Source organism: Anopheles gambiae, chromosome 3, assembly GCF_943734735.2.
Source record: "Anopheles gambiae chromosome 3, idAnoGambNW_F1_1, whole genome shotgun sequence".
NCBI lineage: Eukaryota > Metazoa > Arthropoda > Insecta > Diptera > Culicidae > Anopheles > Anopheles gambiae.
The window spans coordinates 30,856,595-30,871,003 of record NC_064602.1 but is presented as its reverse complement, the minus strand read 5'-3'; the positions used below and the strand labels follow the sequence as shown (position 1 = coordinate 30,871,003).

At 48.8% G+C, this 14,409-nt stretch overlaps 2 protein-coding genes and 5 non-coding genes across 7 annotated transcripts; 3 read left to right on the top strand and 4 right to left on the bottom strand.

Moving 5' to 3' along the window:
* Nucleotides 1–1,822: 1,822 nt before the first annotated feature.
* Trnac-gca (transfer RNA cysteine (anticodon GCA)) lies at nucleotides 1,823–1,894 on the top strand. Its single transcript has one exon. It is a non-coding gene; the product is annotated as a tRNA-Cys (tRNA).
* A 127-nt stretch (nucleotides 1,895–2,021) lies between these two features.
* Nucleotides 2,022–2,093, bottom strand: Trnaq-uug (transfer RNA glutamine (anticodon UUG)). Its single transcript has one exon. It is a non-coding gene; the product is annotated as a tRNA-Gln (tRNA).
* A 1,792-nt stretch (nucleotides 2,094–3,885) lies between these two features.
* Nucleotides 3,886–3,957, top strand: Trnaq-uug (transfer RNA glutamine (anticodon UUG)). Its single transcript has one exon. It is a non-coding gene; the product is annotated as a tRNA-Gln (tRNA).
* A 130-nt stretch (nucleotides 3,958–4,087) lies between these two features.
* Trnac-gca (transfer RNA cysteine (anticodon GCA)) lies at nucleotides 4,088–4,159 on the bottom strand. The gene has a single exon. It is a non-coding gene; the product is annotated as a tRNA-Cys (tRNA).
* Nucleotides 4,160–5,036: 877 nt separating this feature from the next.
* Nucleotides 5,037–5,108, bottom strand: Trnaq-uug (transfer RNA glutamine (anticodon UUG)). The gene has a single exon. It is a non-coding gene; the product is annotated as a tRNA-Gln (tRNA).
* A 168-nt stretch (nucleotides 5,109–5,276) lies between these two features.
* On the top strand, nucleotides 5,277–7,200 carry LOC1280262 (splicing factor 45). Its single transcript, XM_061656047.1, has 4 exons — nucleotides 5,277–5,648; nucleotides 5,732–6,369; nucleotides 6,462–6,786; nucleotides 6,855–7,200. The coding sequence occupies exons 1-4, from the start codon at nucleotides 5,493–5,495 to the stop codon at nucleotides 7,125–7,127; spliced, it is 1,392 nt and encodes a 463-aa protein (XP_061512031.1). The 5' UTR covers nucleotides 5,277–5,492; the 3' UTR covers nucleotides 7,128–7,200.
* A 63-nt stretch (nucleotides 7,201–7,263) lies between these two features.
* LOC1280261 (E3 ubiquitin-protein ligase RNF123) lies at nucleotides 7,264–13,156 on the bottom strand. Its single transcript, XM_061656046.1, has 9 exons — nucleotides 12,661–13,156; nucleotides 12,324–12,570; nucleotides 11,060–12,262; nucleotides 10,678–10,987; nucleotides 10,062–10,585; nucleotides 9,210–9,986; nucleotides 8,498–9,137; nucleotides 8,253–8,430; nucleotides 7,264–8,176 (listed from the first exon to the last, which is right to left on the bottom strand). Exons 1-9 carry the CDS (start codon nucleotides 12,765–12,767, stop codon nucleotides 7,861–7,863), a joined length of 4,302 nt encoding a protein of 1,433 aa, XP_061512030.1. The 5' UTR covers nucleotides 12,768–13,156; the 3' UTR covers nucleotides 7,264–7,860.
* Between the last annotated feature and the right edge of the window lie 1,253 nt (nucleotides 13,157–14,409).

Here is a 14,409-nt window from a genome sequence, read left to right as displayed (position 1 = left end):
TTGTGTAGAAAGAAAAATATTGTTATATGTTTTCTTTCCAAATCGAACTGCTGGTTAATTAAAGCGTTGACTCATAACTGGAGGCACTAAGCAATCACATGAATGTAGGCCTGGTTGAAGTGTCGAGCAGAGGGGGTTGTATCAAATATTCTCGTTGTTCTGGTCGTCAAAAGTGAGTTGTAGTTGGGTAATGAAAGCACAGCACCAGCAAATGCAACTCTGAAATATTTCATCATTTAAATGCCGTACCCCATGCGGTGCACCATGGAGACCGCACTGAGCACGCATAATGCACGCCATAATTATGTACCAATTAGCAGTTCAGAAATTTATTGTATGTTGCTGATGAAATATAAACCCCTGGCTTCCTAGCTTGATGGCATTCTGCTTCCACACACACTTGGTAAATTCCACAATAAATACTGTTCCTGTGTGACGGATTGTTTGAATGTCAATTTAAAACTTTTTAACGCTATTAAATATCTATAAAATAGCACTTCTACATAATTTATACGAATATAATGTAGTTTTCCTGTAACGTGGAACCAACTACTTCATCTGCATGTTTCGCCACAATCAATTAAGCCGTGTGACATTCTCCCTGATGGCTGTAAATCACCTGTTTATCAAAGGGGCACTTTTCTACGTCTCCTCATCAGTTCCTGGCAAATCCATTCCACTACAGTCCACCCCCTCCTTCGGGTGTTGTTCAGGATATGTTTTCATTTACTAACTTCCGGACCGTTGGCCTTCATCTCCAATGTCCTCCCTCACCCGCTCTACGTTGCTTCGGTGATGAAAAGCTCGCACCGTGATTGAATGTTGTGAGCGGTAACCATAATAATAGCTAGCAGAAGAAGAAAAACTGCCCCATAACCATCCAATAAGCACCATTCATTCCTTTCTCCACTTTCCACACCAGCTTCCAGCGCTCACACCCATACACTAAGGTTCTCCCCACACCGTTCTTCTGCAACATTACGGCTAATGGCACAAAAACGAGGCACGCTGAAAACCGTAATGTTTCATTTTCACATTAAACCCACACCAAACGTGAAAATGCACCTTATGTACGATGTCACAGAGTCCAGAAGAGGTTGGTAACTGGAGTAAGTAGAAAAGAGTCCAGAAAACTTGATTCTGCGCACTGTAAAGTTTTCCATTTGACTAAGGGGAAGGTATATATAACGGTATTTTACTATTAAGTTGTGCATATTCTGTATTTGAAGCCCTTGCCTGGGCGTTACACTATGCAGCAAGACGGATAAAAGTGAATTTACTCCAAGCTGCAACTAGAAATGCGTTTAGAATGCACTTTCGTTTCAAACGAACCATTCAAGGGACGCCCGATGGATCCATCAATCCTTCAGACAAATATTTAAAAACATGGTCAATCTAGGAAGAAGCATATCAGCTTAAAATGAAATAATGGCCAAAAATAAATGGTCTATTTTTCATCTATCCTGCAAATTTCGTTTCATCCATACTGCGATTATGCTTTATTTCATTTTCCAATGCAACAGCGTAAGCTCCTCCTACTTTTTCCCCGGTGCACATATAGTGCTGTGAGCCACGGAGCACATGGAAACGAACTGGAGTTTAAACATTCATAGTAATTTATCATGGTTCTATTAGTGTTTTGCATAGACAGAACAATGCCAATAATTGAAAAAGGTAGAGTAGTGCCCTATACTTGTTTTCTGGCATATTAATGCTGCTAATTGTCCGACTTGCTGTCGCACCTGAAAGCTTGGTCGTACCGCTCTGGCACATGTAGGCGTTTGCGTGTTTTTATAGGCATCTAACACTCCCTCTCTCAAGTGGGGGTATAGCTCAGTGGTAGAGCATTCGACTGCAGATCGAGAGGTCCCCGGTTCAAACCCGGGTGCCCCCTCGCGTGAAGCCTTCTTTTTGTTGTTTGTAGCTGCTATTTTACGGCAAACTTTTAAAAAGCTTCAATCGCATTGTGGGTGTAGGGCCTTTGATATGGTAGGAACTTTAAGTCGAAAGTGCGAAAAAAGAGGTTCCACCGAGATTTGAACTCGGATCGCAGGATTCAAAGTCCTGAGTGCTAACCGTTACACCATGGAACCGTTGACGCCGAGGGCTGCCCAAATGCCTACTGGTGATTTTAGGTTACGGGGATGCACCAGTACGAACAGTAGGCAGCAGAAAGATTTACTGGAAAATCAGCGACGGATATTAATTCAGCCAGCAGAAAGAGTATTGCGAGCGTGTTCTGGTAAACAATAATTCATCAGGATTCTCAGATTCTCAGCGATAGGCTTTGCTTCACCTCAATCAGCCAACGAACTCGCTATACTTCTTCTGTTCGACTCCTGCTGAGCTGAGGAACTTCTTTAAGAGGCACTAGTCTAGCATTCGTTACCTTCAGGATGTCCGGTTTGTGGTACAGTTCAGCAAGCTCGTGGTAAATCCTTCGCCTCCATACTCCATGCTCGAATACACAGACCAACGATGGTCTGAAAGACGCGGGCAAATCAATGTGCGATATATCTCTCATTTCGTGCGGTCTCGATGTCTTCTGGATCTCAGTAGATAGTCAAGCCAATAGTATACACAACTACGCTGCACTATGGCACTACGGATTTCGATGCTGATATCCTTATCCTATGTAACGAACGTTCCAAGACAGCAGAACACTTCTACCACTTCGAAGATGTCACAATCAATAACTGCGCTGCTTCCCAGTTGGGCCCTATCACGATCCGAGCCTCCAGCAAACAGGTACTTCGTCTTCATCGCATTGATTCTCAGTCCAAATCTTGCTGCTTCCCGTTTGAGTCAGATGTACGCTTCATACACCTTCGCAGTCGCCTTGCTGATGATATCGATGTACCCGAACCCTTTCGCCAAGCCAATAAATTGTAGAACTTGATGGACGATTTTGCCAAAGATGTCGTTTCGTATGGCATCTTCCAAGGCGATGGTAAAGATCTTACAGGAGAGTTCACCATCTTTGCTCAAATCCCTATGCATTTATAACAACCCTGACAGCATGGTCGATACTCTCACTTTGTACTGCACCTCAGTCATGACGGCCTGTAACTGCCGAATCAACTTCACAGCAAAATGATTTCGCTGCTTGATGCTCCATAGCTTATTCCTGATCGATGATGTCGTAGGTTATCTTGAAATTAACGAACAGGTTGTGCGTAAGAATCTGGCACTCCAGGCACTTCTGGGGGATTTGGTCGATGGTGGATTTGGCTTCAACAAACAAACCCAGCTAGCTTGGTAGCGGACGACGAAATATGTAAAACTTGGCTCGCCATTCTGCAGAACAGCAATCGGGAAGTTCTTGTAGGTGTAAAATCTGTAAAACATGATGAGAGATTTGATTTGATCAATGAAAGCCTTCACACAAACGGTTTCTTAGACTAGACACATTATACTGATTCTAAACTATTGGGTGAGAGTAGTGTCATCGCCTCATGTGAAAGTGACATGTGATTTTGTCGTCATACAGGATCGCATGACGGTGTAACGGCTCATTTGATTCACTTATCCATGTTTCGATTAACTCCATATTTAAATATAAATAAAACCTAAACAGATATGCGTTAAACAGTTCAATATAATGCCAAAATAAACTATTCATCGAATACGAGCCGTTTTTTCTGCACTTAGATGCAGCATTTAGCCTATTGATTGGCGTCAATGGAGATGCCTCAATCTAATAGTATTGTAATGGTTACAGAATATGCAAGAGCATTCAATTAAAACTTTTTTATCACGGCTATCGTGGCCATCCACCTATACAAATTAAATGTATGATTCACTGTCATTCGTAAGAGCTTTTACGAAACTGTTGTAAGGCTTCATGCGGTTTAAAACCGTATGTTAGAAAGAACAGGGGCGAACGGTTCCATGGTGTAACGGTTAGCACTCAGGACTTTGAATCCTGCGATCCGAGTTCAAATCTCGGTGGAACCTCTTTTTTCGCACTTCCACTCAAAGCTACTACCTAATCAAATTTCACACACACCTCACAATGTGATTTGAGCTTTTTAAAAGTTTGCTGTAAAATAACAGCAACAAACAAACAAAAAGAAGGCTTCACGCGAGGGGGCACCCGGGTTTGAACCGGGGACCTCTCGATCTGCAGTCGAATGCTCTACCACTGAGCTATACCCCCACACTTACATAAGCTCTTGATGTGTTTCTACATGCCAACACAAACACAATACCTCATTTTACACCATTTCTATTCACAATACGCCTACTTTGCTGTTTTGCCTAATATTCATTCTTTATCTGCTTGGCTCATCAATTTTAATCGCAATCGCAACCAAAAGATGTGTTTCTAATCGACACATCCAACTTAGTGCGTATTACTAATTCTTATTATTAATTTTGAACCTATCTTGCCGCTGTACTCCCAATACGACCTCTCGCTTGAGGCTCTCACGAAGGACTGACTGAATGTTCTGCGACAATTTCATCTCTTTACTCTTGTTTGTTTCTCGTTTCGTACTGTGCATCTTTTACTAAGAAAAGTTCTTTTGTTCCATTCTTCTTTGATGCGCGCACACTTTAGACCGCGCGGGCCCGTGCGTGATAGATCGCAGTTCTTGGAATCTTTGATCATTGTGCGGATCGAAATTTGTCCCATAGCGTAGGTTCAGCGCTGTTTTTCAAATTGTAGAATTTGAGTTTACCCCAATGAATGTGCTGAAAAATAATACATCTCATTAGTGCAATGGTTCGGAAATAAAAAAAAGAAAGTGTGTATGTTCGTTATAATTGAATGAGAGAGACTCCATTAGGCAAAATGCAGAGGATTCATGTCTTTTTAACTCGTGCTAGACCTGCTAGCTGTTAACATTAGACCATACGGGTGCTATAAAAAACATGTTTTTCTAAATCATACGAGATATCATGGTCGGGGATATTGTATAGGAAAGATAGAACGCATTGCTTCTACTTTTATCGCTGGAACTCTTTCGCGAATGGTATCAATTTCCGAATGTTTCGTCCACAAAAAAAGGTAACGCCAAAAAGTTACTCGTGATAGGTTCCACCGAGATTTGAACTCGGATCGCAGGATTCAAAGTCCTGAGTGCTAACCATTACACCATGGAACCGTATGCAGGTTGCCGCCTCAAACACCTTTATAAACTAGCCCTGATTTTGAGCACTCCTAATTACCACATAATTCATTCCACTTTAGTAAACTATAATTTAGTAAACACTCACCTTGGAAAGGAACACAAAATTGCACAGAAGAACACAAAATATCGACCACAAAAGTAAAACATCACGCGCGTGTATCTGCACGACGAGACGCGTTTCGAAGCGTTTGTTATGTTTCCCCATTTGTGGGCTACTTTCACGCACCGCTACTGTAGAACTGTCAAAACACTCGCCTCCGCCGTGTAGCAGTCAAACAAAACAAAGCTAGCATTTGTATCGATTTTTACACGAAAAACGCGCTCCAGACGGTCGCTTGCAGCATAAAATCATAAACAATGGCTCTTTACGACGATCTCGATACGAAGCATGGGCCCGACAAGGTGGCCGGGTGGTCGTCCGGATTGAAACTGTTCCAGCCGCAGCTGCAAGTGAAGAAAGTTAATCAACCCGCCATAACACCGAAAGCAATTCTGCGAAAACCAGGCAGTAAGGTAAGGCCTTTGTCGCTGCAGAACATGGATTTCACGGATCGGCAACCTCATCCCGTACGCCTCCTTTTCTCCGCCTGTCATAGATTCTTACACCCGTTGTGCTTAAGGCGAAAAAAGAACCAACCGAGCAGACGCTCCCGTTCTTGGCAGCTTCCGGCCCCGGACCGACCACATCACTCACTGATCCCTCTTCCGGCATCGTAGTAAAAAGCGCCAAAGGGCCCATCACGGTCACGACCACGAATGCAACGCCCAACCCGATCAGTGCGGCCGTCACCGACGACTACAACTGGGACGTGGTGGACGAGTACGATCCGATGTGGCCGAACGAGTACGACAAGCTGGTGAAGGACCGGAAAGCGAAGGAGCCCCCGATAAAGCCGCTGCAGGGCGGGTTCGGGCGGAACCGGCGGGAGTACAAACGTTCGTTCGGTGGTATGCGCAACAGTAACAACAACAACAATAGCAACAACAACAACAGCAACAGTAGCGGCGGTGGTGGCGGCGGCAACAGTAACGCCGGCCCCTGTCACGGCGGCAGTCAGCCGGACGATGACGGTCCGGTGGCAAAGAAGTTTAGCGGGTTTGCGGGACGCCCCTCATCGGACGATGAGGAAGAGTTCCGGCCCGGACAGAGTCGCCCGTCGGGTGCGGCCATTGCACCGCCACCGTCGTTGCAGGAATCGTGTGCCGGTGGCATCCCATCGGAAGGTGGTTCCAAGTACGTTCGAAGCCGCTCACATTGCGCGTCATTTATGGACGCCACCTTCTGCCTTCCTACCGACCAAAACTCACGTTCTCTTTCCGTTACAGAGTTTCGCAGCTCGCGGCATACGGTGGTAGTTCGGTGGCGGCTAAAATTATGGCCAAATACGGTTTCAAAGATGGTCAGGGGCTGGGCAAGCAGGAGCAGGGTATGGCGGTCGCCCTGCAGGTAGAGAAAACATCCAAACGGGGTGGTCGAATCGTGCACGAGAAAGATATATCGGCCACCACCAGCACGGTCAGTGGCAGTGGCGGCGGCAGTGGTTCCGGTACTGAGATAGTCACCACCCCTCCGAGCGCAAGTCAGGGCGCCGCATCCGAGCCGTCAATTACCGAGATTATGAAATCACCAAGCAAGGTGGTGCTGCTGCGGGTAAGGAAAATGATTTTTCATTCCATTTTGTGTGATATTTTTACTTACTTGCGCCGATCCTGTTGCAGAACATGGTCGGACCGGGCGATGTTGATGATGAGCTGGAACCGGAGGTGAAGGACGAGTGCAACACCAAGTACGGCGACGTGGTGACGGTGGTAATACACGAGGTGCCGGACGTGGTGCCCGAGGAAGCGGTTCGCATTTTCGTCGAGTTTAAGCGCATGGAAAGCGCCATCAAGGCGGTGGTCGACCTGAACGGACGCTTCTTTGGCGGGCGGCAGGTGCGGGCCGGCTTTTACAATCAGGAAAAGTTTGAAAACATGGACCTGGGAGGTTGAACGTGCGGGGGGGATGTGGTGGTACGAAGTCTAAATAAGCTAGCATAAATATAACATCTTCTCGCGTGAGTAATACATCGCGTAATGTGTAATGTTCCGGCTGTACAGTGTCCCAAAACCTTCAAAATGTTGGCACTTTCCATTGCATCAGGCGTAAAAAGATCGGCTTGGTTTATTTTTAGGAACACAGTTTTGCTGTTTCGTGTTGCTTGCACGTACACACTAAGCATCAAAGCTACCATTGTGTTTTCTAGTTAGCTTATAAGATTACCATGGTAAAGATACCACATTACGATGTGCGTTTTTTGCTGTTCGTTAGCCTACAGGGAGGGAAAACATGCTGGGTACGTATTTGAGCTGAGCAAAAATGGTAGATTTGAGGTACGGTGGTTCTAGAGGACGATTTCAATAGATTTGGAAAATGGAAAATGGAAACGGAGGAAGGAAATTTGCTAGCTAGAAAGGATTGCCGCGCATGACAACGAGTGGCCTACTATGAGATCATGTTCGAGAAATGGTTTCAAGCTAAGAGTGATTGCGCGCAGCGTTTGCTGTTGAAGCAACATCGCCGCCCTGCACTGAACGACGGTCTTTGATTGACTAGAATATTTGAGTGAACCGTCTCGCGCAAAAAGCCTGATCAAACTACAATCGCGAACAAGAGAGATATGACACGATGATTTTTGCTTCAAAAGCTCTCGAAGCGCCAACGTAGAGCGGGGAATGTGCAATATTATGTGTTGCTACCGGGTGGTGAAGCGGCGGTTCCATCAAAATCATCGATGGTGCTCAGCGATGTCGCCACTTCCGGGGGCGGCGTGGAAGCTTCACTGCTGCGCTCCTCCGCATCCATCGTCGATGTTGTGGGCGTGGAGGAGGTAAACACCATGGGCGAAACTTGCATACGGGGTAGAACCAGTGCCGGCGGTGCCGGCGGCGTGTTGCACGCCTCGTAGATGATTGCACCATCCTGGCGGGTGACGCGTATGATGAGAATTTTGCAGTAAAAACACTGCTTGCTGTTCATCAGGTGTTGCATGATGCAGGTTCTGCAGGGCGGAAAGATAAACAAACAAAAACCCGTAAATGGTGCTGATTCCGAAAAGAATTCTCTTTTGTACGTACTCGCAAGACTGATGCTGACACGGGTCAAACGCAGCCGAATTGGATTTGGCGTAACAGATCGGACACAGCGAGTCCTCCGACAGGATGGTAATCTCGGAGAGGAGCGTTTGGCGCAGTTGCAACGTTTCGATCAGCCGCTCAATCTGTCCCACTTCATGGGGCAACACGTGGTTGGGATCTGCAATGAAACAGGGAGAGAGTGTTAAAAAAGCATATCACCAGCACAGCCTCTCACACACACTTACAGTCCGCCATGTTAAACTTGATGATCGGTGGATCGGGAATGATCTCCTTCATGCCAACTGAACCACCACCGCCCGCCTTCCGAAAAGGCGAAGGAACCCGCACCTCGTTCGTCAGCGGATCAATGTGGGCGCGCATCTTGGGATCAAAGTTTCCCCTCGGCGCTTCCCCGTCGCTGTTCGTGATCGGTGTCTTTACCTCCCCCAGTGCATACTCCAGGCTGGCAATGTGGAAACTCGTGTCCGTGAGCAGATACTTCGAGATGCGCGGTATCTTCGTAATGCACTCCGTCGAGCTGCCCAGCTCGTGACGCATCAACGCCAGCAGCATCCCGATCGCGGCACTAATGATCGCAAAATGCGTCACGTTGCTAAGATCGGGCAGGCAGAGGTCCATCACGTGCTGGAAGCAGCCGGGCGGTACGGTTACGCGCGACAGCACCTGAATCGCGAGCTGACAGATGCGGCTGAGGATGATTTCGCTGTTGGCCCGCGCCGCATCCTGCAGCAGGCTGGGCGTGATGGTGACGATCATTTCGAGCGCGCGCATCAGCGACACGGTTAGCTCGAAGCACATGGAGCAGATTTTCAGCTGCTTGGTTTCGATCACGAGCTGCTCGTCGCGTTGCGATATGTTTTGGATCTGCAAAAGAAGACAAAGCGAATCGCAATGGATGAAAGATAGTTTAAAAGGGAAAATGCTCCAAACGCTTACGTCTTGCAGGATGTGTATAAACTCGGAAAACGCCCAATTTAGCTGTGATAGCACGGAATTCAAAAACGTCGTACAGTACGGCTCATCATTGCTGAGCGTTTCGCTTATTAGACGCTGAAAATGCTTCGACGGACAGGCCGGTGCGATTAGATGCAGCAGCCCCGTGTGCGATCCATTCTTAGCTCGGCTTCGGTACAGCCCGAGCGATCGCTGCGTGGCCGATGGATCTTTGCCCGCCTGCCAAACGCACGGTGGGCGCGATTCACGATAAGCGAACCCATCGCCAAGCCAGAATCGCAACAGCAGCCAGTTGCTCTGTCCCCAGGCACGGTTTTCGTACGGCCGGAGAAGGGCCCGGACTAGAGCGAGCTGATTTTCCGCCGATGCACTTTCGAGCGCACGAATGCCCGCCTCGTGGCACGTCAGCGAACCGAGCGCTTGTATCAGTGCGTCCTTGCAGGAGGCTAGAATGACGCGCGGGTCGGCCAGATGTTTGGCGAGGAAATTGGCCGATGATAGGATCAGCTCGGCATCTCCGGCAAGCTCGTGCTGGATGGCAGTGTCATGGAAGCTAAAGTCTAGCACCGTGTCCAGCAGGATGGGCGTCACGTTGATGTACGTTTCGGGTAGAAATGCGAACAGGATCTCTTCCGCACTGAACGTGTGCAGCGTTTCGAAGATGATGCCTAGCAACCAGCAAAGCAGGCCGCGGCGGTGTGTGCCGAGAGCTACCGAACGGTACCAGGCTTGCTTTCGTGCCAGCTCCATCGATCGTTTCTAAAGAGCAAACAACAACAACATCGCGTTAATTCCCCTGGAAAAAGGGGGCAACTTTTCATCAATCACACTCACCGCAAATATGCTTTTCCGCTGACCGAACCGTGCCTCCAGCTCGTTCAGCAGCTCTTCGTGCGATTTCTGTCCCTGCAGGCTTGTGCCACTGCTCCCCCCGAGCGAGCATCGCTTCAGTGCCTCCAGATTGTGCATCACCTCGTCGCAGTTGCTCTTCGTTTCGAGCAGTATGTCCGACAGGTGCGTAATGTTGTCGCGCAGATCCGCTATCATGACGACGTACTTGTGCGCAACGGCATTGTAGAAAATCACGCAACAATCGAGCAGCTCGCAAACGGCACGGTATGGATCGAGCTGACCGCAACCGATGGCACCCGCTGTGCATTTGGGCGATGGTTGACCCGGTTGGCCGGTGGCCGTGGTCGAGTGACCCTCGTCCATCCCGGGCATGAGATGGTGCTGCTGGCTGGACTGCTGATGCCGATCCGGGATGCTGTTAGCCGCACGGGAAACTAGCGAGTAGGCAGTGGAAGGACCGCCGGAGACAAGAAACATGGCCGAATCGAGAAATACATTAAATGCAGCTAGGAAGTGTAAGATAAACGAATTAGAAATTTTGTCCGAATTTAAGGCCTAAAAATGTAAATTTTGATTCCAATTTGACATCTCCGCTTACCTATTTCACTACGCAAATCGCTTGGCTGATCGACCGAAGCTAAACTTGGATGATCGGCACCAAGCCGTTCGATCAACTGCGTCCGAAAGTGTTTCCGCAAGTAGGACAGAACGCCTCCGATACGGTCCAGGTTCGAGTACTTGAACGTTCCGTCGTAGAAAAACCGACAATCGATGGTTGGTGGGACGGTTTTCCCGTCCAAGCCGCGCTCATGATCACACTCTTCCTCCCAGAGCGTTTTGGCCACATCTAGCAGGGTGCAAAGAAAGGATAATCCTATTGCGGGCTGCGTTGTTGATGAGTACAGTCCCTGAAAATGCAAAAAGATGTTACAAACGAACTCTAAACTTTGCGCTTATTGCGCTTCAAAATTCCAACTCACCCTCAGCTCAACATTATTCTCCATGACAAACTTGCGCACCTTCGCCACGAATATTCTTCTGCTGCTGGGCGAGTTCGCCTCATTCCCGTCGTGATTGTTCATCAGAATGTGGATGAGATTTTTCTGCAGCGTGTACAGCACGGACGTGTGCGCCTTTAGCCGTTCGCAGGCGGCCAGATACGTTTCCCGCGACCCACCCAGCCCCTCCGTCCAGATGTGATCGTCCGGCAGCAGCTGCTCCAGCGTCGACTCGTCCGGCGGTTTCGTGTACAGAAACAGCGGCAGACAGTTTTTCTTGAAAAACTTGTACTCGAGCAGATACTTGCGCGTGGCCGGATGGTTGCACACGCACGTCAGGATGACGATGATTTTGCGCTGCTTCTCGTACTCCAGGTCGACGGGCGTTTCCTTGTACGTGTTGGCGAGATAGTTGAGCAGCTTCTTGAGGAACAGCTTCATCTCCTCCAGCTCCAGGTACGTCCACAGCAGGGTGAGAAACGTGCCGAGCGTGCTTTCCGGCGCCCCTGGCTGCGTGGGGGCTTCGTTTTTGCTGCCGTGGCTATTGCTGCGCAGCACACACATCCCCCGGATGTAGCTGAAGACTTTGTCCTCCACCACGTACGAGTTGCCAAGTAGTGGGGCGATCCGTTCAATGAGGCAAGCGGCTAGTAGCATGTACATCGATTCCGGCGTTACTAGCCCACTGTGGGACGTCTTTTGGCTACCGTTGGAGACGCGTGTATGCTGCGAGATGGCACCGGAAAGATTGACCAGATATTTCAAGAGGCAGTCCGCCTGATAGAGTGCCACGGCCGGTGCTTCCTGGAGGGGTTTGTACCGCTCCACCGGATGCTTGAACGGAGATCCACCAAAGTTTGCCGTTAGGCTGTCGTTAAACGCCAGCGACACTGCCGGATACAGGGCCAATCCGGGACCACGCTCAATGTCCTTGAATGCTTCGCCGAGCGGGGCACCGTTGCGATAGTACTCGATGCGTCCGGCGTCCATATCCACACAAACACCGAAAATGTCGCCCGACCGCCAGAACGGACCATACTTTTGGGTGTAGACGTGCCAGATCCGCTGCTTGCTACCGTCCAATCCGTAGCTATACCGAGTATCGCCGACGCCCGTGTCCTGCGTGAATTTACAGTGTGCCGAGCACCAGCCAATCTGCATGACGCCTTTCGAGCGTAGTTGAACCTGTGCGTACGAGGAAATTATGTATTAAACCTTATCAAAAGAAGCTTTCGACAAGACCTACCTCATACATCCAGCGGCCACTGTACACACAACAGTTGGCTTTAACCGTGGAGAAAGCATTTTGCGATTGAAGCGTCAACTTGTCCTTGGAAATCAGCAAGTTAGTGTCGAAACCTTCCTCCGTCACGTCGAACACGGTCCTCTGGGGACCGAGCCGTCCTTCGACCGGGCCAGCATTCGATGGGTGTGGATCGAACGGGTGATCATTAAGCTTTTCGTCCAGCCACAAGCCAATTTCAGCGATGAACCTATAAAAAAGCCACACCAAAACAAACAAATATCAAGTTACAGCTCCTCCACTCGGAAAATGCTCCCCCAACAGCAATACGGCAACTTACTCGGACAGCACAAACTGGCGCTCCTGCTCACCCGTCTTCTTACCACCGCCGATGGCAACCGTACAGTCGCCATCGAAAATGTTGGCCACAGTCGCCGCTAAATCCATCCCGACCAACGCGTTACACTACCGGAGCCCCTTCGACCGCAGACGGTGGCAGTACTCGATGCAAAAACAAGCAACCCGTTCGCTACATTTTGGGAATCTTCCACTGACAGCACATCACACCATCCTGGGCGGGTTGCTAGGATTTAGCACAAAGAAACCCGTCGCTTCATTGTCACCTGCTGAAAGCGTGTATCGATTTGGGCAACACACACTCACACACACACACACTGGAGCGCCGCGCCTTTGCAAGTTGCTGGAAGGACGTTTTAAGAAGGAAAGAAGGTAAGGCAGGACAGGAATCCACGTGAAAGTCCCTTTCGCTTTGTTTCCAGGATAATAACAGCAGCGACGGATGACAGCTGAAATGACAGCGCACAGCTGTTTACGAATCCTGTGCGAAGGCGATAGGAGGAGAACAGTGCGCGCGCGACACGAATGGTGGTGGTGTGGTGGTTCGATTGACAGTGTGTGCGTGAGATCGGCAGGACGTGTTGCCAAACATTGTGCATGTGCGTTTTGCTGTTTCTGATGTTTAGGAAGGATTTTCGTCTTTAGAAGTGCTGTTGCCTTTAATTTACGTGTAAGTAACCTTTTTATCATTAAAAAAATACTTCAAATGTGTGGTATAATTCACGGCTCTTGATATGTTTTGAACTAGTGATAGGTGTGGCGACCCCTACCTACTGGGTCGGAGCGCTGCAAAAGCAACCCAAATCGCTCCTGGTTGTGGATTTGCTTCCGGTAGGTACAGTAGGTTCGATAGGTTCAGTACACTGTCTATGACCATTTCATATTGGAACTCGTTGGACATGTGGGACAGTGAGTTGTATGATTGATCGGATTGTTGTTTCTACAATTCAAACTCTTTCTAGCATAAACAATCAATGGCCACCGTCGGCCTTATACAGGATTACTCTATTGTATTGAATAGATTCGTTCCTCCTCGTTACAAAGACGGGGATCAAACTACGCAAGTAGTGATGGACTCTCTGGAGCTTACGGTTATCCACGGTGCCCACGGTTCCGAATCAACTTCTCGGAGTCGGAGCTGTCCGGAGGATTCTGGAGTTTGAAGGTGCATGAATCTGCCGGACTCGGTAGGAGTCGGGGCCAAAAAACGAAGAGTGCAGTTTGGTTTAGGTTATATGTTTCTTTTTTCGATACAATGGAATAGTCGTGCAGCTGATCCAGCTCCGGGGGGCTGGAGATGTTGACTCAGCCCGTAAAGTCTTTTTTGGTCGTCCACAAGCACAGAGGAGACGTGGTAGGCCCAAATTGGCAAGATGGCGTGGAGGCGTCCACCATTAAAGCCGGGATAACGGATTGTCAGACGAAGGCGCGAGACCTTGAGCGGTTTCGGACACTCCTGAGGCAGGCCAAGACCGCAAAGCGGTTGAAGCACCGGATAAGTAAGTAAGACAGCTCGGATAACAATTCCAGCCCTCTCCAACTCCAGTATGAATTCCATTTCGCTCGATTCCCACTCCAGACAACTCCGATTCCAATAGACCTCTTATGGTTTCCGACAGTTGACAGACAGTGTTCTCATTCCGGCAAACTCCAACTTCGGCCAACTCTGGCCAAATCCAATTCCTGCCTACTGCAACTACGGCCAACTCCACCTCAGACCAATTCCGGTCTA